This window comes from Pelecanus crispus, chromosome 4, assembly GCF_030463565.1.
Source record: "Pelecanus crispus isolate bPelCri1 chromosome 4, bPelCri1.pri, whole genome shotgun sequence".
NCBI lineage: Eukaryota > Metazoa > Chordata > Aves > Pelecaniformes > Pelecanidae > Pelecanus > Pelecanus crispus.
The window spans coordinates 18,965,071-18,992,472 of record NC_134646.1 but is presented as its reverse complement, the minus strand read 5'-3'; the positions used below and the strand labels follow the sequence as shown (position 1 = coordinate 18,992,472).

Here is a 27,402-nt window from a genome sequence, read left to right as displayed (position 1 = left end):
GCTTTAGTGCTACAGGACCCATTTTCAGCATCTCTAAGCTGTCTGAAATGCATCTCCAAGTGTCTGAAATAACAGATGTCAATTCTGTGTAGACAGGGGTAGTGGTGATTTCCCATGGACCTGTATTTTTTTAGTCAAAATAAGGTAGTGCTTTTCAGACACATGTCCGTTCAGACCCTGATGCAAAACTGTTGACATTAAGTGGGAGTCTTTCATGACCTTGAGTAGGCTTTAGATCAGGGCAGTGGTATTAATAGTACTTTCAACTTAATTGTTGTTTCTAAAATGACTGTACAAGGAGCCACCTCTCTGTGTTGAAGCAGTATATGATCTGTTTCTGCGCTAAAGGTTTTTCCAAATTGGTTTATTATAAGGAAGTAATTGTGAGGTGTTGTTGAAGTGGTCTTACTTCAGGAAGAGGACTTTTCCTGAAATGAAAATATAAAGTCCATTTTTTTCTGTTTGGTCTCTTTGAAATCTGTCAAAGTATCTTATGCTATCTTGTTATTTTTTACATAAATAAAACTGTCTATTAAGTCTGTCTGTTTACAGTGGTTTCCCATAATATATCCTTCAGGATATACAACTAGGAACATAGGATGTTTCTTTGCATTATTAATGAATTAGGTTAAGGAAAACAGTTTTTCAGAAACCATACTACAAGTGCAAACAGTCAGTCATTGTTAACATACTATAGCATTTGTTGTTTGGCTAATTCTGATTAAGGTCCTGTATTTTATTTGAGAAACAGTTTATGCACATGCATGTGCCTTAAAATTTGAAAACCATTGATATTTTAGGGAATTGACTGTTGTTTATTCAGTATCCGCTTTAAGTGTCCAAAACCATAAAAATTTTCTTCAGTTAGAAAATCTGTCTAAATAAGGTTTTTATTTACAATCACATTTGGAGAGTATTTGTAGAGTTTTCCTATTTTTCTTATTATAGTATCACTTTAATTGAATCCAAGCTAGATTGTGACCAAACAGATATTTTTAAACTTGTGCCTCATCAAATGGTAGTGTCAGATTATCTAACTTTCATACCCTGTGTTTTTTAATAAATTACAACACATTGGCTCCAAGATTTCTTATGAAACCAAATATGAGCCATCTTTGTTCAAGATTATTGATGGAATTCCTGCAACTTTGTAGCAAAGATTTCATTAGTCTGATTCCTGGTAGATGTTTTCTGTTTAAGAACTCAGTTTCTGGTGGAAAGAATGTCTGTGTTAGAGCCTTGGAAAAACAACCTGATCTCTCGCAGTGTCAGAAGAATAGCTCACTGTCTGTGCTGGTGCAGAGACTGAACTGTCTTCTAGTCTCCTTCCTCACTTGAAAATAAGAGCTTCTGCCATCCTAGTGTTTTTTTTTTTTAATAGGAAAATTAAATACCCAGGTAGAAACAGGGTCACAAACGGTGAGTTTTGTGCCTCTGGCAGCACTTAAGATAAAATAAGAGCATTTAATGCTTCGTACCAACTGATTAATCAGTAACAAACCAGCTGAAACAAGATGCCCTGAAACATCTTTGGAAACAAATCAGCCACCCATCAACTTAAATGAACCATGGGATTGCTGCTTGATAATATAAATCTGTACCTGAAATTAAGGTACAGAGAGCTTCCCTCTCAGCCAGCAAAATACCTTTTTTCAGAAGCTTGGGTGTTTTAAAAGTCTGAAATTGTGGTTGTGGTCAGAAAATGGATCTGTGTGTGTATGCAGTAGCATTAGGCAGTCTGTATGGAGCAGTGTCATCTATGTGGTACTGGAAGGCAATAATTTCCTTTTTTATTGATTAAAGAAGTTAGACATCTGAAGCAGAACTGTGTAATATGCGTGTGGTAGTCTGTATGCACACATTCATTTTTTACAGCATTAATTTCTGAGGAGGTACCCTCTCGAGTTTGCTACTTAAGTAAGAGTGAGCTTCACAAGGATTTCCCTATTAACATTGTTGGCTTTTTGTATTTTTTTTTTTTTTTTTTTTTCATCTTAGGGTTCAATGTTGGCAGGAGTGCTGGTGGCAGATCGACAGTCCGGGAGATTAACCGGGATGCTTGTCACTTCCCAGGCTTTCCTGTTCTGCAGTCTCTCCTCCCAAAGCACACTAATGTACCTGCACTCTATTTCCTCCTCATGGCCCTTTTCCTGCAGCAGCCGGTCACTGAACTGCCCGAAAACCTGCAGGTCAGTGCACCTGTCATCAGCAGCCGATGTAATCAGGGTTGCCAGGTAGGGATTGTCTAGTAAGATGTAAATGTAATTCTGTCTGTCGTGAAAGAAAATAATGGATTAACCAGGCCCCCTTCATCTCTGCAGCTGACTCACAGTCACGATGTGGTGTTTAGTGCTGAGCTGTTTGGGGTGGGAGGACAAGGTACCATGGGAGTATGTGGAAGCCAGCCTGTTATGCCATAGCTGTCGCTCGTGTCTTTCTTGTCTGTTTTGGGATCAAATGAGAAGCAGATCCCTGGTTTGAGCTGGCGTGGTGTGGGCATTGAAAGGGGCATAATTTTTTGCTTGCTTTCTTTGCTGGTTGGTTTTTTTTTTTGTTGTTTTTTTGAAAGAGTGGGGAGTTACTGTCTTGAAGAGAGTGCACGAGGTTACAGACAAAACAAGGTAGCTTTTATTTCAGAAAGTCTCTGTGGTTTTGTAGGGAGGCATCTCAGTTTTTGCTGGAAAACGTTTATTGTTCTTATTCTGAACAGGTTGATTTTGGACTTTTTTTAATTGTATGTAAATTAGTAGATATTATATGGTCTACAACAGAGTCCTAGAAAGCCTTAGTATAGTGCTTTATGGAGAAAAGCCACACTCCAGATAGACAAGGTGCCTGTTTAGAATGGATGCAGTGCTAACGTCTATTTATCCATGGGAACTGGAAAGTAAAAATTTCAGACCAGAAGGTATTCTGCCTGCCTGTTTTCTCAAGAGGAATACTTGACAGCGCATTCAGCACTGTGCTAAAGTAAAGCAGAGGCCTGAAGCTCATCTCCTGCTTACAGCATTGAAGTACGGCACTGTTAAATCAAAACTGAATTCAACTATTTAAAATATTTAGCAGTAGCACTCTTAATGCTAGAGGTGGGCACTTTGTCCTTTTTTTTAATTGATTTAATTTTTTGAACTTGCTGAAAAAAGCAACTTGGTTTGTTTGGTTTGTTCTTTGTTTTTTTTTGTTCTGTGGGATGCCATGTAAGTTTTACGGCTAGATGCAACTGAAGTAAACTGAGTTGATTGTGCAGCACTTGTGCTGTCATATCTCTTCTTGTTTCAAAACACTTAAATACTTTGAGAAGGTGCGAGTTGCAGTTACATTAGCCCATGGTTAGAAGGAATTTTCTTCAGTGAGACGCGACCTTCATATGAAGCTTTTGGGGATAAAGTTTGGAGGACGTGAAACAATTAATTTTTTAGATAATGCCAAATGAGCATATTGTAGATGTAATAAAAAGCAGTATCAAATTGCACAGGAGAAAGGGATTATTTCATGTCTTCTTTCTTCTCTTTCACCTCTTACAGTTTGATTTAGACTCTATTTGGACATTCATATTTGGAGTTCCTGCCTCCAGTGGCACCGTTACCTCCTCAATACACAGTGTTTGCACAGAAGCTGCCTTCTTGTTACTGGGAATGCTGAGAAGCATGCTGAATTCCGTAAGCATAAAAAATCTTGCTCATACTTGAATGTACAGAATTGTTTGAGTTTGCCATGTGGTCAAAAGCCGAATTAGAAAAGTTGAGGTTTTGTTAGTGTCACAACAAACCCAGCTGTGAGTTAGGCTCATAAATACTTGGGTGCAAACCATCATTGTCAGTGGGTTATTCTATGTTACTTTATTTTTCAGTATCTGTAGAGATACTAGTGGCCACAAAATTAACGCTGCTTTTTCACAAAAAGGCTGGGCTTTGTGTTTTGCTGCAATTAAAACAAGACAAGAAAGCAGAAGGATAAAATGCCCTTGGCAGAGATCATTGAATTTCTTTCCTGATTAACATCGTGGGGGAATGTTTGAGACTCTATATCCCATCTGCTCAGAGCTATGCGAGTTGCAGATTTTGTGCATGAACCTTCCACATGCAGAGAAGTCCCCTGACTATTAATAGCCGCATGCTGGAGGAAATGAATTTTCTGCCAGAAAAATGTGTCATCTTCTCATCTTTGAATCTAATGTCAAGAGTAGTGAAAGTTGGTTTCTCAGTGGGAAAATTTTTTATTTCCTTGGAGCCAGAGTGTGTTACCTGCTGAAAATTCTCTCATTAAATGTTTGAAAAGCAGCACCTGTTCGGTTGTTGCCTGTCTGGTCGTCATGTGTTTTGTGATGTGCTCTGAGAAGCATTGCTTGCATGTCTCTTGTATGTTAACATGTTCAGAAGCATCTTCTGGACGTATGTACTGGTTACATGTTCGTGACCTGCTGCGGTACGTGTTCCTGTTGTCACATGTTCTGTCTCTTGCTGATGACCTGTTCTGTCATGTGTTTGGTCTTCACCTGTTTGGATGCATTTGTGACATGCTTAGAGACATGTGCTGTCTCTTGTCTTGCTGTCTTGTGCTGTGTTATCAGGTGTATGTTCAAATGTGCCATCACATTTTTAGGTTGACATGAGTCAGGTCATGTTTACCAAAATGTTTTGAATCATTAACATGTTAAGACACATGTTTTGTCTTACGGTCAGTCATGTGTTGTAAGCAGGTCAGTCTCCTGTTTGTGATGTGCTCGAACACATACTCAGGCATAAGTTACTGTCATGTGTTAGGCTGCCCTGTGTTATTGCTGTGGGTTTACCGCATGTTCAGTCATGTGTATGGTTACATTTCATCATGTGCTTGCAACTTGTTCCAGCCTATTTTATCATGACATGTCCTGTTGTCATGTTTGTCATGTTCAGCTAGGTGTTTCTCATGCATTTATGGTACAATGACATGCTGCTGTGTGTTCAGTCACGCGTTTGTGATGGCTTGGACACATGTTCTCTTATCACATGTTCTGTTGTCACCTGTTGCAGGCACATGGTTTGAATATATGATTTATGTGTGTGTTAGAAGTTGGTAGCTTGTTCAGTTGTCCCACATTCTGGAGGCAAGATTAGCCATGTGTTTGGTCAGGTGTTCATTGTATGGTGACATGCTTACACATGTTCTGTCACATTGGGTCAGGTTTGCAACACGTTGGTGATGTGCTCAAACACATTTTCTGTCAGTTGTTTGATCAGATATTAGGTCACATATTCAGACACCATGTCTTCAGTCATGTGTTCTGATAAGTGCTCCAACACACATTTGACATGTTCCATATGTGTTTTGCACACTTGGTCATGTGCTTGGCCACATGTTCAGTCACTTATTTCTACTCTGCTTGAACAAGTGCTTGTCCACGTGGTTGATCACATTTGGCCCCATCTTTGATCACGTCACGATCATGTGTTTCATTGCCTGTTTGACAATGTGTTTGATTGCATATTTGACCCTACAGCTCCTCTTCCTGCAGCTCCTTTCTGAAATGAGCATTCTTCAGTTAGTACCATCTGTGCTAATGTGCTGTTTGTTTTTCAACCCAGCCTTGGCAGTCAGAGGAAGAAGGCTCTTGGCTTCGAGAATATCCAGTCACCTTGATGCAGTTCTTTCGATATTTGTATCACAATGTGCCGGACCTCATTTCCTTGTGGATGAGTCCAGAGTTCCTGTGTGCGCTGGCAGCAACAGTGTTTCCTTTCAACATACGACCTTACTCTGAGATGGTAGGAAATCCAAGTAGTTCACTCTTTTGTTTTTTCCCCTGAATGTTACTTTTGAGGATTTATCAATTAACAGTCATACAAGATAAAGCTCTACTTACCCTGCAGAAAGAGGTTGTTGTAAAGGCTGGGCTGGATGTTTTGTACTTGCATTGTAGAACTGAGAGAAGCGCATGTTCATCTGAAGGGCAGTGCTGTGCAGCGACATCTGAAACTTAATTGTAGGGGGAATGTACATGGTTTATTTGTTTTCTAGTGGATCAGTTTTTTCACTCATATGAACAATGTCAGCTCAGATTTACAAAACCAAAAGAGGCTGGGTCAGCCTATGCTTTCAGCCCTCTGGTCTGGAGGATGTGATAAAACCTAAAACTTCTTTTTTGCCTCCCACTTCCCATTTCTTCTTTTGTGGCTTAACCACAAAACAGTGTTCTTGTATTACCTGGAACTACTGAGTTCAAGCCAGGAGATGGTGTGAATTCAACTTTGCTTGCATTGCCGCTTGAAGTATTTTTTGAGCTAAGCATCATTTACAAATGATACTGTTTCTACAATATGAATGGCAAGGAAACAGTTATTGTTAGCCAACGTCTAAAAGTAATTTTACTAAGAACATGGAAGGGTAGTTAGGCTACAGGTTGGTAAATGCTAGAACTAGGGAGGGTATGATAAAATACTTCAGGAAATACTGGTGGCATACTATCTTTTTGTTGTCAATAGAAATGGGAGATCAATTTTTAAAGGGGTGTGCTGATAAGTCTCTCGTAAAGATAGTTTATTTTGCTTTTTAGATTAATTTGCTCTTGAAGTAGATGCCAGGAGCACTCTTAAAAAAAACAAGTGCCACTTACAAACTGGTAATGCTGATTTGGCATTCACCTACATAGAGTTTTTTAGAGGAGCCTTGTGTCTCTGAGCAGGTTTTACTTTAACTACCAGGTCCCTTGAAACTTCCAATAGCTGCCTGACAACTTGAGCTCTTCGCTCTTTGTGGGCTCTCTTGACTCTAAATCAGTTTGCTGCTCCAGCATTTTCCTCTGCCCAAACATGTAGAACTAATCAATCCCTTGTGAGATAGATTAATAACAGCTAGTTTCCCTGCAATAAAACATTATAGTCCAAATTCATCCTTGAGAGAAAGATCCTAACTGATCTTTCAGCCTTTCTGAGGTTGCCATTAAAACCAGAAGGACTACGCGTCTAGGCTTCTCTTCATTTCTTGGGAGAACTCTCCTACTGAAGCAGACCAAACATTCAAAATGTTTGGTTACTTCACATGTAAGCTGGTGATGCACTAAGCCTGTTGAGGGAAATCATATTGTCTTCTCTTGAATTTGGAGGAGGGTGTTAGATAAAAACAGCCAGTCATTTGGATTTGACAGCTGTCATTACTGTTTGCGCTTTTGTTACAGTCCTCCTTAAGAGCTAGTCCCTCAAAGGTTCTTGTTCATCAGAAAGAGGAAAACTGTAGAGAGCTTTTTTTTTTTCTGTCACATAAGCTTGATAACCTTTTTTAGTTGGCTTCTGTCTTGATTTTATTTTAACTGCTTTAGTTAATTTTTTCAAAGCTTTTCTTTTTTGCAATGAGAAAATTTATTTTTGCAAAGTGTCTAGAAATTGCTCAAGTACTTCTTATTGGTAAGTGAATATGAAATGTGATCTCTAGTTCACGTAACACATGCCAGCCTTCACTGATTACTGTTTGCTTTGGGAACACAAAACTAGAATTTCAATGTTTTTCCTGTTGTGTATTAGACTGATCCTGAAGGCAATAATCTTGTAAAAAGGCTTCTTAAGAAGCAAAATGTGAAGTGAATAGCCTTAGAAAGACAAGTAAAGAGTGGAGTAGCGAACAAACTACTGTTAATTTGCTATCTCTAGAGTTTTAACGTGGTTTTTTTCACAGGTCACTGATCTTGATGATGAAGTTGGGTCCCCAGCTGAAGAGTTTAAAGCCTTTGCAGCTGATTCGGGCATGAACAGGAGCCAGTCAGAATACTGCAATGTTGGCACCAAGACATACCTAACCAACCATCCTGCCAAGAAGTTTGTGTTTGACTTCATGCGTGTGCTGATAATTGATAACTTATGTCTCACACCAGCCAGCAAACAGACTCCACTGGTAGATCTTCTGCTAGAGGTACCATTTCTTTGTGTTTTGTGTTTTGGGTTTTTTTTATTATTTGAACTTATTATGACACTTATTCCCTAAAATGTTTTCCTTTACATACCTTTTGAAGTTAGAGGAGTGACGGCCTGGGATTCAGTATGATTCTGTAAATTGTCATGAAATAAGAGCAAATAAAGAAAAGGAACACTAGTGTCTCATAAATAGCAGTTTGCTCCCCTTTCTTTAACAGCTTGGAAAAACTAAGAAAGCAAATGCAGAGGGTTTATTTCAGCCTTACTTTGAGAATGTTTTCTGGACTTCTCCTCCCTGCCTGCCCCTCCCCGCCCCAGCATTCATGTATGTTGGTGACCATCTCACGTGCTTGAGCTGACAGTCTGCATGCTGGTTACCTGGCTTTTTTCTTGCTGTGCTCTGTTCTCCCCTCCACACCACAGCCCTGCTATTGCTTTTGTTTGTGGGCTCCTTAACTCTCATTCGGCCAGTCAAATGGCTCTGTTAGTTGCTGAGCATGCCATGTCAATATTTTATTTCTATTTTGTGCTCACTTTAGAGCAGCCAGAATCTTGTTTTGGCATCTTAGCCAATACCTCCTTTCGTCTGGAACCAGGTAATGGATTGCAACAGTAGATGTTCAACAGTGCAGCATGAGAAGTTGTAGCTTTCTTCAAGTTTTGTTTTTGTAGAACATGATTCATTTGTTAAACACCTTTCAGACCATGACAACTGTATTGGTTCTGTCAAAAACATAAAATCCCTGCAAATCCCTGCAGAAATATTAAGGCTTCTGTTTTATTCATATTAGATAAAAAGAAGTGGCAGACGTATGGTGCCATATGCTGTAAAAGTTCACAAAATAACTGTTATCTTCCCGTAAATTATCTTTTAAAGTTTGTGATATCTGCAGAAAGCATCCTTTTCTTAATGGTGAGGCAGGGAATGAGGAGTTCGGTTACTGTTTAACTTGGCCACACCTTCTTCAGACAATGTATTTTGAAACATTCAGTTCACATTCTTGCTTGACCTGCCTATTTGTTACCCTCTATGTGTTGCTGAGTCTCCCTGTTTTCTTTGATAGCTGCAGGAATTTTAGACTGTGCTTGTGCATTTCCTAAAAAATTTGGAGTAGTTTGGCATCTTTTTGCTGTCACAAAGCAAAAAATGAATTGTCAAGAGATGCAGTTATATGTGAACATCAGGAAGCATATTTCAATTGGTTGTAGTTGCTTTACTGCTGTTTTAATCTGTTGTCACTTGTCAATGTTAATTACTGACCCCTTAGCATAAACAGAGGACTGGGTATGTACACACTGCTAAACTGTTACAGGGCAAGACAAAAGCAGGTTCACTTAATGTTATATTGCTTTCTAGGACTGTTTAAGGGGATCATTCAGTTAGGTATGATTATGTATTCATTGAACAACACAAGGTGATAAAGTGTTTTTCCCCTTTAAGTGCAAAGGAAATTAGAAAGGCTTAGCACATCCGCTTATTATATGACTATACCAAGGCTGCTGTAGTAATACGCAGAACTCCACACAGAAGTGATGATCAACTTACATGTTTGATCTGTCCTGCTTAAGGTTTTTTTGTTTTTTTTTTTTTAACTGAAGGAAGGTGACTATGTGAACTGAGGAGGTCACAGGTTAACCATGCAGCTTTTCAGAATGTGTTCTTTTCTTGGCAGAAGGCAAATTTACTGAATTTAAACAGGAATAATGCCTACTCTGTAAGACTGCATACAGCCAGTGTATACTTGACATGCATTCTTAAATTTTTAGATAAAGCCGAGACTTTTTACTTGAGACAGAATGTTAAGAGAAAAAAAGATGGTTCACAAGAGCTGAGAAAAGAGGAATTCACCTAGAACACCCTCCCTCTCCGTCGTTTTGCTCACTCAGAGTTATTCATTATCTTAACATTGTATTTCTTTTATCAGGCTTCCCCTGAAAGATCAACACGAACGCAGCAGAAGGAGTTTCAGACGTACGTTTTGGATGGAGTGATGGATCACTTACTCGCAGCTGATGTTTTATTGGGTAATATAGCAAAGTTTAATTATCAATCTGTTGATTTGAGCAAAAGGTTTTGGTTATTTAACTTTTTCTTTATTAGCGTCCTCTTTTGTTACAACTTGATTGTCTTTATATTTTTCCCTGTCCTTCCCTTTCCTTTGATGTGTAAATGGTGTTGCTGTGCTTGCATGTTCCCTTTCTATCTCAGTTGTGCCAAAGCTGTAAAATAGGTTGTTTAAAAAAAAAAAAAGGGGGGGGGGGGGGGGGATGACTGTTTTGGATATGTAAGCCAGACAAATGGTAATCACGTCAAAAAGAAACAAAACTGGATCTTGCATCATCTCTCTTGTCCTTCTTGCCGTGGTAGAGGATCTGAAGCTTTTGTCAATTTATCATGGGTGGAGCTTCAGTTTTTAAAAGTTAGCTTTGTTTCCATTTCCCCCTTCTGTAGTTTTATTATGAATGCAGCACCCCAGAAAATGCCTCTGGGATTAGCACTCTATTGATCCAGTTAATAAATGAACAGGAAGAGAATTAGAAGCTTGTAACTTGGGTGTCAGTACGGTGGGCTGTCCCACCAGAGCATGGGTTTAGATGATTGTGAAATGGCCTGTAGCAATATCGCTGCTCAAGTGCCCAATTGGATTTTTGGTGGCCTGCTGGACTTCCCAGGAGCTCTTGATCTGCTCTGTCTCCATCCTAGATGTCATGGAGCAACGTGCATTTCTGTTCAAATGTGCTTGGAAGGCTCTCTCTTTCTTGCCACAGCAATGATTTGTCTTTCTCTGAGTGAAGTGTGTTAGTAAAATAAATCCAGAGTCATGTTACATGAAGGTTTGGGCTCTTAGAAGAGCTGCCTGCCCTTACAAGTACTTCGGTGGAGCCCAGGAGCAGGACTTTGGTTTCCCCAGGCGTTCCTTCTTCAAGGTTTTGCCAGCTTCCTCCAGGTGCGATGCTCTCAGTTGTTTTATGTGCAGATGGGACAAGTGAATAAATGTAGGTGAACTTCCAGCAAAATCAACACCACTGATGGTTTTTTTTTTCTTTTTTTTAAATGGAAGCACTTGTACTTTTCAAGGTTCTCTCAATATAGCTGGCCTGACATTTACTTACACACGGACATGTGCAGCTGATGCCACTGACTCTCAGTTTTATTGGACAAAACACAGTGAGGGAGAAGTGATGCCAGCTGCTATCACTTGTCATCTCAAGCTGTTTAGAAAAGTTCTTTTCTTTTTGAAAAGGCAAAACTATAATTTAAAAAAGCTACGGGTGGTTCTGCACATGTGCAGGTCCGGTTGAAAAGGATGACTTTACATAAATATGATGCCTCAGGATCACAGGAGTACCATTTCTTCTGGACTCTTCCCTCCCCAGCCCCCCCCTGTTTTGGCCTTTGTCACTGTCTGTTTGAAATGTTCACTTACCATCAAAGTTCATTGTAGGGAAGCCTTGAAGTTTTAGCTTTTTCCTTGACTGAGTCTTTTTCTCTTTTACAGAAGTCTAGAAGGCACAGACTAACGTGAATGTATTTATGCAGATGTGGGTTTTTTTGATAAATGAAGAAAACTTTGGGGTTTTTTTTGTTACCTAGGCGAAGATGCATCTCTGCCTATAACGAGTGGAGGAAGCTACCAAGTGCTGGTGAACAATGTGTTTTATTTTACGCAGCGTGTGGTAGATAAGCTTTGGCAGGGCATGTTCAACAAAGAATCCAAACTTCTTGTTGACTTCATAATCCAGCTCATTGCACAGGTAACAATGTCCGTCTGTTAGCCTGTCTGCAAAAACATTTTTGCAGGTTACATTAAAATCCATGGAGTGATATCACTAGGCAACCTAGTAGCGACGCATGTCAGGTCAGCACAGAAGTACCCTTTTCTTCCCCAGGCTTTCTCTCTTTTTTGCTAGAGCTTCCCTAGCCCATCTTGTCAGTGTGGTATGCTTCAGTATGGGGCAGTTGAATAAAAACTGCTTTCAGATGATATTATTTTTTAGAAATCCCCCAAAATAAACAACAAAAAATACCTCACATGAATTTTGGGAAGCTTCCTGAATTTACCTTGACATTTTTGGGAAGCTTCCTCATGCACTTTCAATGGAGATCAGTGGAAGACTTGTTGTTAGAAATCAGCAGCGTCTTTATAGATGTTAAAATTGTAAGTTTATCATCATGTACTGATGTAATTTCAGTCACTGAAATTCATGGAATTGATGCTTTTATTAAAATACCAATTTTGAAAAATGAGCATGGGTCAATTCAGGGGAAGATTGTCTGCCAGTAAATTGATTTTCTGCTACTATCTGATCATGGTTTTTTTTTTCTTCACATCAGTCAAAAAGAAGATCTCAGGGACTATCGCTGGATGCTATTTATCACTGCCTGAACAGGACCATCTTGTATCAGTTCTCAAGGGCACACAAAACTGTTCCTCAGCAAGTGGCTCTCCTTGATTCCCTAAGGGTCCTTACTGTGAACAGAAACTTAATTTTGGGACCTGGAAATCATGATCAAGAGTTCATCAGTTGCCTAGCTCACTGCTTGATTAATCTGCATGTGGGAAGGTAAATATCTCAGATGGAAGTTCATTCCAGAACCAGGGCTGTGAGGTATTAAAATCACTTGTTCTCTCTCAGCAATGACACTCATCTTGCGAATAAGTCAGCAAATTCTGGATAACTGTTTATAACTTTCCATCCAGTGAAATGCAAGGATGCTTAAGTGATCCATTTTGAAACAAAACTAGGTTTGAAGAGCCCAGGTATAGAGGAACATTCTTACCTCCTTTTGCAGAGGTATTTAAAATACTGACACAAGTGCTTATCTAACCATTTGTTGTTATGCTTTGATAATTTGAAATATTTTCAAGGTAGAAAGAAACACTGATGCTAAGTAATTAATAGTCAAAGAGGTGTGTCACTAGATTTATTGTCTATTGAATCATTTCATATAAATGCCGTATCTTAGTACTTGGATGTATAGCATTGAATAAGTCCAGTCAGGCATTAAATCGGATGCCCATGACAAATGCTGCAGACACTCACTTTTCTGCATTGCTGCAAATGCCTGCCTGGCATTTTCGTTTCTTCTTTCCAAAAATATGTACGACTTGTGTTTCATCCAAAGACACTTGGGAAACAGCAGCAGCAGAAACCCTAATGTTCTCCATTTATGGCCTTGGCTGTTTTGTGTTTCTTCAAATATTACTGTCTTCCTCCAGCAAAATCAGTGTCCACGATGTGCCATTTTTCATAAACCTTCAGTTCAATTTGTGACTGCAGGTTATCAGAACTGAAGTGGACAGAAGTGAAGATATGTTGCTGTAGTAGCACGTATTAATCTTTGTGATACTGTCACAGGGAATCAAATGCTTTAGCTTGTATTTTTTTTCCGGTTGTTGTTAATTCATTGTGTATTCGTAGCAACGTTGATGGGTTTGGATTGGAAGCAGAAGCCAGGATGACAACTTGGCACATTATGATCCCCTCTGATATAGAACCAGATGGAGTCTACAATCAAGATGTCAGCGAAGGTAATCTGAGAGTGACAAAGCCACAGATGTCTGCTAATGCCACTTCTGTATTGTCATCACTAATCTTTTAACCCCAGTTACTCTTAGGGCTGGGGGGTGTGTGTATAAAAATATATAAAAAATAGATGAAAAAACCACTTAGAAATACCAAGACAGACATATCCAGGATAAGTTACTGCTCTGTAAAAATAGCAAGAGCTCTTCATTGTTTTCTGGACACGCACCAGAAGTAGAGATATTGCTTTATATGCATTGAGTTGAATGCAATAGAAATGGGTCATTCTATGTGTGCACCATGGTTTTGTATCATCTGGATCTTACATTAACATAGGTAAGAAATAATTGATATAAGCTGTAAAATTATTATTCAGTGGCATCCTCAGGATCATTTACTCAAAGGAAATTTATGAACTAGCTGTGGAAGAAAGGATTCAGTGGTTTGGGGGTTTTTTGGTTTTTTTCCCCCTTGTATATATTTAATATTTATGCAGGTGTGTACTTATGCACCCAGTCATATGTAAAAATATTAAACTGTAATGTATGTATGGAATTGCATATGTGTATATAGACACATACTTCTGTAAGATTTTCTTGAATCTCATTTTGTTAATAGATGTGGGAGAAGAATCACAACTAATCGGAGCCAATGTTTCAGATTCACAGAGAAAAAAATTGCCAAAATTAACTGTTAGGTACTTTCTGATAGCATATAAATGGCAAAAAAAGACATTCTGGCCGAAGGCACTTCACAAGTCATGCAAGAGGGCAAAAAACTAGAGTATAATTGCAGAAATTATTCAGTTCACTACTGTAAAAATACCAATTCTATAAGCACTGTAGAGAGCTTGCTGTTTCTGATCTTGTACCTATGCAGGTCGCCAGCTTCTTTTAAAAGCCATAAACAGAGTGTGGACAGAGCTGATCCATAGTAAAAAACAGGTTTTAGAAGAAGTTTTCAAAGTGACGCTACCTGTCAATGATCGTGGACAAGTGGATATAACTGTTGCAAGACCTTTTATTGAGGAAGCAAGTTTAAAGTGTTGGCAAAATCATTTGGGTAAGTGTAACTGAGGATTTCTCTGACCTGAATGGTAGATTTCCCTGAAGTGAACCATGTGCACTGGATGTTTTAATATGGGCTTAGCTTTTGTGTAGTGGTAAGTACTCTAAACTGTCACCATTTAACATCTCATTCAGAAACTGTACTGTGTATAGGATATACTTGCACTCCACTGCACCCAGGGCCGTTATGCAGCACTGTCAGTGGTCTCAACAGCGTCCTGTGTTTTGTGAGTCAGCATGCACCAAATAGCGTATTGTGGATTACAGTGGTGGAGTCATTTAGCTCCTTCCCATGAACACTTGGATTGGGGTGACCTGTGTTACCATTCTTAGGATTGGATGCACCAGGCAGGGAGGGGGACCCCTTTTGAGCATGTCGGGGTGCAGCCTGCAAACTCTCGGTCTGGTGATACAATTGGAAATATGTGACTGAACAGCCCTTGAGCAGCAGTGATACTATGACTTCTCCTTCGTGGCTGGGAAATCTGTTCAGCGTAGGAAGCAGCTTTGCAGGAAAAGGACCTGGGAATCTTGGTGGACAGCAAGTTAAGCACAAGTTAGCTCTCTGCCCCTGTACTAAAGAAGGCTAACTGTTGCTGGACTGAATTAGCGAGAGTTTAGACAGCAGGTAATAAAATTCCATGGACATGATTCCTTGGATGATTACACAGCTCTGAAGTAACTGAAGTTAACCTGGATGTACAGAAAGCATTTCTGGAAACTTGGAATACTTGTTTTTGTGTTCTTTGTATTTTTAGATGTGCTTTGTCCCTGGCTGAAGTTTGCTCAATTTTTCAGTATCTTACTGATAGTCAGTATATTTGCAGAAATGTTTTGAGTAGATTGAGGGATCTTTGGAGAAATTATTGCTATAAGAAAGTAGTAGTGGTTTTAAAAAAAGAAGAAGAAAGCTCAGAGGTGGAGTGAATTAAAGAAACAGTGAGGAACATGAGCATGTACTTTCTAAATCAAAGGTAACTGATGTACAGTACAATCCATTAGCTGAATATCAGGAGAATGTTAAACTGTTGAGAGAGTTGAATGAATCACTTGAGAGTGGTGGGGTTTTCTTTGGGTTTGGGGTTTTGGGGTTTTTTTTGTTTTGTTTGGGAGTTTTGTTTTGTTTTGTTTTGTTTTTTAAACTTCAGTTTCAAAGTAAGCACACCAGTCTTGTGGACTTGACTATCAACTGTGATGGTTGTATGTGCACAAAAAGGTGCAGTAGGCCCACCTAGCTCCTCTGCTCAATAAAGCGTACTTTTGCTGCCAGATTGGTTAGCAGGGTCATGTAGCTCCTTTTTGGGTGGAGATACAGTGCTCAGCTGTATTTTTTTTCAGTAGTATCTACTGTTTATAACATAAATTATATAAATTCTGTTATCTTTGTAACTGTTTTGAGAAAAAAAATATTTCTCCAGATGCTGTCTCCCTTCTTTGGAATGCCTACTTTTTCTTTAAGGGTTTTAAGTCAGCAAAATTAAAGTTGGAGAGGGTAAAGGGAGACTAGGTGATGATTTTGTTTATACATAGCTGGTTTTCACCTCTTCAGATGAGGACAGAATTCATAGCTTATGGACCCCAATTTTGATAATCGATAAAAGGAGTAACAAATCTGTTTGTCATGTTTCATTTCAAAATGCAAGCAATTTGCAGATTTCATCTTTCCTCATACAAGTCATGAATGTTTGATAAGAATGTGAGTGCTGCTGGGCACTCTTAAAACAAACAAGTAACAACAAAAAAAAAACCCCAAACACACAACACCCCCCCCCGCCCCAAACACCCACCTTTTTAAAGCATCAGAAAAGGTTATTCTATTTTAAAAAAACAACTATAGCAGGGGGAAGGGGGAAAAAAAAACCACCACCTAAAAAGTGCTCCCAATGGTTTCTCTTTTGTTTTTCAGCTCATGAGAAGAAATGCATCAGTAGAGGGGAGGCTTTGGTTCCAACCACACAGTCCAAACTTTCACGAGTTAGCAGTGGGTTTGGCCTCTCTAAACTAACTGGCTCCAGAAGAAACCGCAAGGAGAGTGGACTCAATAAGCACAACCTCTCTACACAGGTAATTTCTGTCAATTAATTAACATGCAATCTAAAATCCAGCAATGTATGTTCAGGGTTTGTGGTAAATATCCCAACGTAAGGAATCCTGCGGAGTGTGAAGTGATATCTGGTGCTTAGTTTTTCCCTTTTTGTGAATATCCAGACTGGGCATCTTGCTTCTGCGTGTCCTAATCTAGTAGGTGCATCTGCATATCTGTAACATTAAGCCAAGAGTTAAACTTTTTGTTGTTGGTGAGACTGCTCAGCTGCTTCTGGTTACATATATGCTTTATTGCTTTGCTAGTCTGGGTCTTAAATTCAGTTTGCAATACTGCTCTGAAATGGAACCTGTGAGATAGATGCTTGTCCTTTATTCCATCCTGCCCCTAAGATGATGTCATTTAGGAAAATCCTTATGAGTGTGTATGTATCATGACTAAACAAATGCTACTTTGCACTGTTTTTATTGTGCTACACAGAGGAGAGTTCAGCAAAACAATATGTGACGGTAGAACTGGACATTTGCTTTACAAACCTGCTTGCTTAAAAAAAATAATTAAAGAAAAAGTTAAACCAGAGTAGCACAGCAGTGGTGCTCTCAGTAGGACAGTACGTGGTGGGGCATTGCAAGGACTCAAGTATAAAGTACTTGAGGCATTGAAAACAAAGGAAAGGGAGGGTTTTGAAAGCTTTGGGGGATTGAGTTCTTATTGTTTTTAGCACTTGAAACATCGGGGAGATGTTGGGTCAAGGGGGGTAGGTGTATTCCTGCCACAAGGAAATGTATAACTCCTGTTGACTTATCAGGGTTTTGTGTCCTGTGAAAAAAATACATTGCCAGTTCTCTTTCTGATCTGAAAATTATTCAGTGGCTTTGATAAAATAAAGAATTCTCAGTGCTCTCAGTCCTTTTCCTGGTGAGCAGGCATACACATTAAAATGAAAAGGAAGCAACTCACAAACTGAGCTGACAGGAACCATTGGTGGCTGTATCAGTAGAGGGAGCAGTAAGTGAAAACAGGTATATTGCAGTACAGAGTGAGGAGTGCTGGGTGTCGAGGATTTCCAACAAACTAGGCAGCATCCACAAAATATTACTTAAAAGAAAAGAGGGAAAAGTAGTAATATTAGTCAGTGCCAATCTTTGGCTGTTTGGGAATGTTCTGAACTGTTAGTCATGTGTTTGGAGTATTTTCCAAATGTTTGCCAGTTTCTTTTAAAGGATATTCCTATACATGAATTTACTGCCTTTTAAAAAAAAAAAAAAAGAAGAAAAAAAAAAGAAAAAAAAAGAAGAAAACACCAAACAAAACAAAACCTTAAATACTGTTGCATGCAATAGTTTTAAAGTGATCATCTAAGTCCTTCTTTTCTTTTATTGTTTGTTTTTTTGGTTTTTTGGGTTTTTTTTAAGAAACTATCCTTTGTGAGCAAGTTTAGCAAGGTGATGTATTCACAGGCTTTTCATTCAAACAAAATCTTTTATAAAATGTCATTCTGTCTGTCCTCTTACCTTTGCATTAGGAAATTTCCCAGTGGATGTTTACTCACATTGCAGTGGTTCGGGACCTGGTTGATATGCAGTATAAAGAATATCAGGAGGTATGGTTCAGAGGATTAATTACCTCACTCTGATATTTTGACCTGTTAGGTTATACCGATCCCATTTCTCAGTATGGGACTTGTAAAATATTAGGTGAAATATTGGTGAAATGCTTGAATGTTTAGATACAGTTGTTATTTTTAAGGTTTTTTTAAATGCAATCAAATAAACGAATGAGGAAGGTAATTTTGATCTGGTTGTAGATGAAAACTGTTGTAGCAATACTACATGTTAAATCTTAATTTTTTTTTTTAAGAAGCTTAAGTAGTCTTTTCTTAGAAGTAGTAAAAAAAAAAAGATTGGAAATATGCTAGAATATGCTGTCTTTCTAAAACATTGTACAAAAACTTAAGAGAAGATGCGGAGAAACATTGTGTACAAATGCTACTTTTTTTTTTAAAAAAATTTTATGGTACCTTTGCCAAGTCATGCAGCAATAGAAAGTGGCTGCTCCGTGCCATCCAGAATGAAATCACTGTACCCTGCAGTCTCTTCCAAGCATCCCCAAAGACCTTTGGTTCAAACTAGTTGCTGAGCTGTGTGCTATAAATCTTAAGAAATCGGCTTCTGAGAGAAACAAGTCATTGAAAGCAATTAGTTAAAAAAAACAACCACCAAACTTTGCTTCATATAACTTCTCTCTCCAGTGTAAATACAGGCAGGCAAAGCCTCCAAAACAATTTTTGTTTTCATTCTTAAAATCCTTTTTTAAAATCAGTGGATTAGTGTTGCATTTCTTTCATATTTGCCATTTAGAAATGCATTCAATTAATGATGCAAACCAAAAGCAGAGCTTTCACCTTTTTTTTTTTTTTCTTTTCTTGGGAAGATTACAGTATGAACCCTGCTTTTATGGTAACTGACACTGGAAATCTCATTAAGGTGTACTAGCAAATGCTACTAGAATTATGAATTATTTTTTTTTATTTTGTAATGTAGTGAAAATGTCTGCTCACATGAGAGACAGGCTTGAAAGTATCACTCCTGATGCATATAAAAATGTCTTTGTATTCAGCGTCAGCAGAATGCATTAAAATACGTGACAGAAGAGTGGTCTCAAATTGAATACGAGTTACTACGAGAGCGAGGTTTGTGGGGCCCCCCCATTGGCTCCCATCTTGACAAGTGGATGTTGGAGATGACTGAGGGTCCCTGCAGAATGAGGAAAAAGATGGTGCGAAATGATATGTTTTATATTCAGTATCCCTACATGCCTGAAGCTGAGCAAGAAACCAACTTGCTGGTAAGTATTCAAGATTTTATGATGAGTAATTTTATGCCCTGTTGTAAAATCTGTATTTTTTATAAGTTTTTCTTAAGAAACTTATTTTACTCTGTATTACCTGGTATTCTGTCTGTATGTCCTAAATGGTTGGTAAGGTCCAGTTGTTTCTCATAGTATATTTAGGGAAGGGACTGAATCACTCGGCTCAAAACTAAGTGAACTCAAAAACTAGCAATTGCAACATAAGATGAGGTGTGCTTGCATCAGCTAAGTGATCATGCCAGTGAACAGCAGAGGCATCTTCACAAGCCTGTAGAGGCTGAGAAGTACCATAACTATGGGAGGTTTCAGTCTGAGTTCTTGGCTTTATGCTAGATAACACAGTAAACAGTGATCTGGAAAAAAAGAAAAAAACAAACAGGCTACAGGCCTTGGTTTGGGTGCGTTTGTGAAATGTACTTTCATCCATCCGCGAATATGAACATGGGCTGTGTAGCAGAAGCACACGTGGCCTTTGAAAGCTTGGCAGTTAGTTCCTGTGAATTTTGGAACACCGTTTTTAAGAAATGGAGCAGTCTTTATTGTGTCCTTTTAGGCATGCATGTACGCATGCAGGACTTTTTTCCTCAAGCATGAGTGTCAAATTTCTTAAAACAAGCAAACAAAAAATAGCGTTTGACCACTTTTAAACCATTAGGTGTATTTGTCTGCTTGCAATCTGACACACGATAGCTGTAGTGACAGTAATTCACACGAAGTGGAGAACATGCCATCATACATTCTTCTCAAAAGTGTTTTCTCTGACGCTTATATAACTGATGCCCTGTTTTCAGTCTGACTTCTCAAGTAGACTTCCTGAGACATCTGATGATACCATTCCTCAAAAGGTAAAGAAACAAGTACACTGACTGAAAGAATGTAAAATAAATACAACTTTTTTTTCCTCCTGCATGTTAGACAATCTTAACAAGGCTTTTATGTTTGGCTTTCAACTTGCTCTTTCAGTAAATATTTCCAGGCCTAAAGGTTTTTTCAGTAATCACATTGGAAGATGTTACTGTGCCCTCCTCAACCTTCACCTAATAAAACTTTCTGTAGATCTTACCTTTGCTACACACTAACAGGCTGTGTTGGGCTGTGCTATCACTGTTCTCACTGTGTGAAGTGTTGTGGCTTTCGGATCTGAACTAATGGTCAGGGGAATATGTTTAGTAATGGGCAACACAATCACTTGGAAGCACTTACGGGGAAAGTAAGTGTCTCCTAAGAGAGGATCTGGTGAGCAGTTTTCCTCCTTTTTGGCCATAATGGGCTGTAACAGGCCTACTTTTGTTAGAGCCCAGATTAATTTTGTCTTAGCTGACTCTTCTCATTTTTACTATTAATGAAATATAGACATTTGTTTAAAAAAAATATGAATCCTGCATTGAAAACAACAGGCTTGTTTGGAAGTGGCTGCTCTGCAAGCGTTTCAGTATTATGCTGCTTCTCTGTTAATTACATTTGCAGTCTTGCCCATCACTAAGTACAATGTGTAATGTGCGTTCACTCATTTTGAGTTACTTTCAATAATAAACTAATACATATAAATGAAAATAATTCTGTTGTGCAGAATATCTAATATAACTTGTTACTGTTTTCCTTTCTTCATGTTAGCAGTGCTAGTTAGGATTTCTCTTTGTAGGCTATACATAAGTTGTCTCCACAGAGGATTTAAGCATCACTTAAGTGGCATTTTTGCAGTGATAACAGTGAAGACTTAGTTGAACATAAGTGAGCAAATTAAATCACAGTGCCTTAAATTTTTTATTTTGGGGGCAGCCAATTTGACCTGAAATAATAAATCTCCATGTTGCTGACTTTAATCTCTTCATCATCCCAAGCATCCACTTGTCATAAAGCTAGTTTGATTTTATGGGACATTTAGTTTCCCACTATAATATAGAGATGAACCAAAACAAACAAACAAACAAAAAATCGCATTTTATTTATTTCCAGTTATTACTGCAAAAGCAGACAAGGGAAAATCTTGACTGAAATGGCAGTGATATTCTACATATTGAAAGCATTGAACTGGATTTATAATAATAATATTTTGTAATTATCCCAACCTAATTTTGAAATTAATGGGAAATAATGTTACAAAACAAACAAAAAATTATTTGTGATGGAGAACTGAACACATTCACAAAGCTTTCTAGAGTTTGAGGGTGGGGTTAAACAGTAGTCGGAGAAGAAAATTTTCAACTGCAGTATAAAATCAACGGGTTTTCATCTATCCATGTGCGTCAGTGTGTTTTAATTTCAGAAAGTCTCTTGGCTCTTTAATACCTCTTTTATCTTCACCTGTATCTCCTGTGATCATTCTGACATATTTATTGTCCTCATTTAGTTCTTACTTCTATTTCGAATGTTACCTCCATAATCAAGTGGGTAACATAAGAATTAGCCTGTGATGGGGGTTTTAAAAAAAAAAAAAAACCAAAAAAACCAAAAAACCACCAACCAAAAACCAACCACCCCACCCCAATAAAACCAACCCCAAATAAATAAACAAAACCAAAAAAGCACCACACCACCACCATAATGAAATGTATCATAATGCGTTATCATCACCCAAAGGTACAAATGGTGCTTGAAGAATTACTTTGGTTAGATGGATACTCTTGTACCGGTCTCCTGCCCACAAAACATCAGAATCTTTACTAAAAAAGAAACAACTGAATTAAGAATTTCTAAGCCTTAAAGCTGGCCCCTGGCTGCTTTTAGTTTGTATCAACTTCCACGTATCTGTATCTTTCCTTGAGGCAATTTTTTATTGAAACTATTGCCTAGCAAAGAAGTCAGCTGGCTAATGAATAAGCTATGTATATTGTAGGGAGTTATGAAAGATGATAAAATGGCCATCTGTTCTATCAGTCTTAAGCACAAGTATTCCAGCCTTTTGTGACAGTTCATAACATACTGGCCACACTTCTTATTTCGCATGTCGCAGGTCTATCTGCAGGCATTTCTGCAACCCTGTTATTACTCGGGTGGCTGAATAGCTCCCTTGCAAATTAGGTGGCAGATTAGATCTACTGAAGAGTCTCTCTTTCTGTATGTGTTGGGGTGTGACTGAGCATGCACAAAACACTTCTTGGGCATGCACTGTGCTGCACACAGTATTCCTGAAACACATTCACTGAAGTGAGTGAGGAGTTGACTGACCAAGCAATTTTTTCAATTATTTCTAAGAAACCTGCTCGTTACCGAAGAGCTATAAGTTATGACAGTAAGGAGTACTACATGCGCCTGGCTTCTGGAAACCCTGCAGTCTTTCAGGATGCTATAGAAGAGAATACAGTGGGTGAAACAACTCAGCAGGAGCCAGAACACGGGGAGGACACTATTGCAAAAGTCAAAGGTTGGATTATTTGTTATGTCCTGTTCTGTCCTGTTTTCTTCAAATTTATCTGCCTTTATATCTTCTCATGCATTTGCATTAAGATAAGCATAAGGATCCTGTAGGACTCTTGTTTTTTTGTCTTAACACTGGATCAGTAATTTCAAAGTTCAATAGGTTTTGCAAAGTGAATTTTTTCTGTGTCAGGTTTCTATTTACCCATCTCCGTTCTTCTTCTCCAGGCCTGGTGAAGCCTCCGCTGAAACGATCTCGCTCTGCTCCTGATGGAGGAGATGACGAGAACCAGGACCAATCGCAGGATCAGATTGTTGAGGGGAGTTCGATTGATGAAGAGGAGAAGACTGACAATACAACTTTGCTTCGACTTCTTGAAGAAGGAGAGAAGGTGCTGTGTACTTCAAACACACTAAGCACTTACTGTATTGGAATTTCTGTATTACATGTCACAAGCGTGGTTTAGTGGGCATGGGGGTTTTGGGTTGATGATTGGAATGATGATCTTAGAGGTCCTTTCCAATCTTAATGATTCCTAGTTTTTACTTTCATTATAAATGATCCGGCCACCAAGCCAGGAGGCGTGGGGTTGCTACTCTACCCCTGATTGGTTTAGTGGTGGACTTGGTAATGTTAGGTTAATGGTTGGACTGGATGATCTTAAAGGTCCGTTTCCAACCTAAATGATTCTATGATTCTAAGCGTGAATGAATGTCTTAAATACCTTCCCTTGATCTACAGCTGAATTTGCTTCATATTTCATCAGCTTCTTCCTTGAAACCAAATGTGCTCAGGTTCAAAGAGATCCTGAGCTGAAAACTCTGTACTGGAAACGTTCTTTTCTTTTCTTCTGCCTGCTAGGGAAAAAAACCCATCCTGAAATGGAAGCTGCGAGCTATCCCATGGTTGGATTATTATCCTGTGGGCTTAATGAGTCCAGACAGAAAATATAAGTTGAAAATATAAATACTGAACTTGGCAGACTGTCTATAATTAATTGTTCCCTTCATTAGAATAAAAAACCTTGATAACTAGTATTTTATCCCCAAGAACAGTGTTGAATGACCATGCTGCGTATTGGTTACTTCAGACTTTGTCCGTCTGAAGTATACCAGTAAATACATTTGTGATCATAGTCGAGTGGGCTACAGGTTCTAAAATATGCTCAAGAAGCATGGTGCGAGTAAATAAGTTGGTAAATATATAAATGTGTATCATACAGAGGAGGATTTATTTAACTGCCTTCCCAATTGCTAATTGCAGGTGTTAGGTATATATCTGATTAAGGGGGAAAATATTAGAATTCTTGCTGTATCTACAGGTGATAAAGCAGTGTCTGGGGCTTGATTGAACAAAGCAACAATCTGAGCCTGAGCTCGTTAACCTGCTTTTGCTAAGTGTCTGCTTTTCATTACAGATTCAGCATATGTACCGCTGTGCTCGGGTTCAGGGCCTTGACACCAGCGAAGGGCTGCTTCTCTTTGGGAAAGAGCACTTCTATGTCATTGATGGATTTACCATGACAGTGACCAGAGAAATACGGGATATTGAGACACTGCCTCCAAAGTGAGTAGATTAATTGAGAGTTTCCTCAATCTTTAATAGGTGAACAAGAAGTATTTAATGACATTTTTGAGGAGTCAACTCCAAAATAATGTGAGATTCAGAAAGACCTCAGGAGCAGTTTCCTCTGTGCTCACAAATCGCTCATTGTAGCGTGGTATATTGTGAAAATCTTCTTTTTAATCACTTTTCTCTTGCCTGTTTATGCTCATTTACAGGATGCATGAGCCAATTATACCTAGGGGAGCAAGGCAAGGTCCAAGTCAACTCAAAAGAACATGCAGCATTTTTGCATATGAAGATATCAAGGAAGTACATAAAAGGAGATACCTTTTGCAGGTAACTTGGACACCATATTTGAATTGAGGAGCCAACTTTGGAATTTGATGATGTCATTTTTAAAAAGTAAAATAAATACGTAACTGATTATTTGGAACTGAGTATTTGGAAAGTGAAGATATTTACTGTGTTGAAATTGAAGTGCTTAAGTTGGGCATCCCTGTTTGAACATTTGGCCTACTGTGGTGTAGTTTATTGGGTGTATTAGTGAATTTTAGCATTCTGAAAATAAAACATCTGGCCGCACTAAGCAAAATCTGCTTCACCATAATTTGGTGTCAGATGTAGTACAGCATCACTAAACTAGTCTGCACCTGATCTTCAGAGGTGATGAGCAAATGCGTTAGTGTTGACATGGGTTTGTCCTCTTTGTTTGCAGCCAATTGCAATTGAAGTTTTCTCTGGAGACGGACGGAACTATCTTCTAGCTTTCCAAAAAGGGATTAGAAACAAAGTTTATCAAAGGTATTGTAAAATAAATTAGAACATTTAATCTGAGTATTTTCAAATATCTGTGTTGAGCCATATTTGAGCCTACAAGTGACCTAGTAACCTGAAGCAGATTGCAAGAGGGATGGGTGTTAGGCAGTGGATAACCTGATAGCAACTTAGTGCTGCACGAAAGAACCACCAGGAAGCGCTAGTGCCTGCATGCAAAACTTGCGGTATGCGTTCAGTGAGAAAAGGGTCGTTCCAATTTTGTTGAAGATGTTATGTAGCTGCTCAAAACAAAGCCTGTAACTGTACTAAACTCACTCTGTTTCTAAGGAGAAGACATACTGAGGACAGAAACACTAATCTTAATCTCCTTTCAACTGCTGATACAGGTTTTTGGCTGTGGTGCCATCTCTAACTGACAGTTCGGAGTCAGTGTCTGGGCAGAGACCAAACACCAGCGTAGAACAAGGGTAGGTGATTCTATTCCTCACAAGCTCTACAGCTCATCAATGATGCTTGCATTAAGGTCACGATTCACTGGAGAGTACTGCAACCTCAATTCAAAATTACCAAAATAAATAACTAGTGATGTTGTGCTCCAGTTATTTAAAATGTACTAATATAATTGGCAGCATTGGTATATCTTCTTACTAATTAATATATGCTATCAGGATTAACGTTATCAGTGTATGGATGTGTTCTGAACGGAATTGCAATGCCAAAGGCATTAGATTTGTCCAAGTTGTTAAAGATATTTTGCTCATCGTCAGCCTGTTAGATAGATTTGTACTTGCACTGAATTGCATAACTAATGTGCATAATTTTAATGCTGTATGTTTAGAAATCAAAAGGCAGTGCTAAAGCAAAAAGGAACAAAGCCCCATTTTTCTAATTACTACAATTTACATTACAATTTAATCTTAAAACTTTGGATTGTCCTGTGAAGATGTAACCCAGATCTTACTGCTAAGTCAGAAAATGCACTTTCTTCTTCCCATTAGGTCTGGCTTGCTTAGCACTTTAGTGGGAGAAAAATCTGTTACTCAAAGATGGGAAGTAAGTATGAAAACTTTGGTTGCTTTTTTGTATTAAAGTCCACATTTTGTAGTGATATGTAATTAATCAGTGCACATAAATTTCATCCTCTTATTCAAACAGGTGGAATATTCTACTGTAGAAAGCATATCTCAACATTTTGTTTGTAGTATCTCATGATACTATCATCAAATAGGAAATGGTTCTACTGTTGAAAATGCAAGGGGAGGGACTATAGTAAAAGTAGAGTGAGCATTGTAATACTGAAGTAAGTTTTGTATGTTTGGGGAGAGCTGAACGCTTTGACAGTCTGGCAGTGTAGACATTTGATTGTTGTAAAGTGAACACTTTACAGTGCTGTTATCTGTCTTCCTTAAGAGAGGAGAAATCAGTAACTTCCAGTACCTGATGCACTTAAACACTCTGGCGGGCAGATCCTATAATGATCTCATGCAGTACCCTGTCTTTCCCTGGATCCTCGCAGACTATGATTCAGAGGTAAATAAAATATCGTCAGCCTTGTCAGTAATCTTTTATATGTTGGAGGGTTTGCAGATATTACAGCTGGCTCATACTGCCTTGGTAAAACCAGTATGTTTGATTCATCTGTTTTGTAAAGTTCCTCCCACTTATCAGTGGGGTAGGATATTAGAGATTCTTGGCTGTCCCATGCAGGCAGGTCCTTGCCTGCACTGATTTTACAGATGTTACTGGACTGTGCACAGGTGAGAGCTGGGATACATAGCTTGTTCTAAGGCAGTTGCCTCTCTCTGTTGCAGCAGTTCCTGTAAGTCTTTGCATTAGCTTTCTACTGAATATCCTGAAGGACACTGTGCCCACAGAGAAAGCATGCTTGTGCAGAAGACTGTGGTAGGGGCTACTATGGAATCTGGCCCCACGGTGAAGAATTTGCTCTTGAAAAAGATGAAACATCCTATTAATGCTTTTGCGGGCAGCTGTTGCTACCAGCCAGACCATAACGTAAAATATTGTTAGGGTGTATGTCGCGTATTCAAGAATAGAATTAGGGAGAGTTGGGGGACAGGATGAGGGGAGCAGGGCAAAAATTATCCGGAGCCCAGATGTGACTTAAAATAAAAAACACTGACTCTCTCAGATCAGACTGAAGGACTGTTTTGAACATATCCAATATTGTACCTGCTGTGTGTGTAGAAAACATAGATGACAGCCTTAGGAGGTATTTGGTGTTAAATATGGTAGTCAGTAGTGTTGAAAGGGTTTGTTTGGTTTTTGGGTTTTTTAATAAAATTGGTG

At 38.7% G+C, this 27,402-nt stretch overlaps 1 protein-coding gene across 1 annotated transcript in view; it reads left to right on the top strand.

Moving 5' to 3' along the window:
* Positions 1 to 27,402, top strand: part of WDFY3 (WD repeat and FYVE domain containing 3) — a 122,013-nt gene that overhangs the window by 74,918 nt on the left and 19,693 nt on the right. Inside the window, exons 30-50 of the mRNA XM_075708881.1 lie at positions 1,999 to 2,234; positions 3,525 to 3,659; positions 5,565 to 5,744; positions 7,648 to 7,881; positions 9,809 to 9,908; positions 11,479 to 11,639; positions 12,220 to 12,449; positions 13,308 to 13,417; positions 14,292 to 14,474; positions 16,386 to 16,543; positions 18,049 to 18,126; positions 19,143 to 19,370; positions 20,186 to 20,239; positions 22,590 to 22,758; positions 22,980 to 23,143; positions 24,170 to 24,318; positions 24,534 to 24,654; positions 25,034 to 25,119; positions 25,482 to 25,562; positions 26,094 to 26,148; positions 26,506 to 26,625. Coding sequence (XP_075564996.1) covers positions 1,999 to 2,234; positions 3,525 to 3,659; positions 5,565 to 5,744; positions 7,648 to 7,881; positions 9,809 to 9,908; positions 11,479 to 11,639; positions 12,220 to 12,449; positions 13,308 to 13,417; positions 14,292 to 14,474; positions 16,386 to 16,543; positions 18,049 to 18,126; positions 19,143 to 19,370; positions 20,186 to 20,239; positions 22,590 to 22,758; positions 22,980 to 23,143; positions 24,170 to 24,318; positions 24,534 to 24,654; positions 25,034 to 25,119; positions 25,482 to 25,562; positions 26,094 to 26,148; positions 26,506 to 26,625 — 3,032 coding nt within the window. The remainder of the gene's footprint in view (positions 1 to 1,998; positions 2,235 to 3,524; positions 3,660 to 5,564; positions 5,745 to 7,647; positions 7,882 to 9,808; positions 9,909 to 11,478; positions 11,640 to 12,219; positions 12,450 to 13,307; positions 13,418 to 14,291; positions 14,475 to 16,385; positions 16,544 to 18,048; positions 18,127 to 19,142; positions 19,371 to 20,185; positions 20,240 to 22,589; positions 22,759 to 22,979; positions 23,144 to 24,169; positions 24,319 to 24,533; positions 24,655 to 25,033; positions 25,120 to 25,481; positions 25,563 to 26,093; positions 26,149 to 26,505; positions 26,626 to 27,402) is intronic.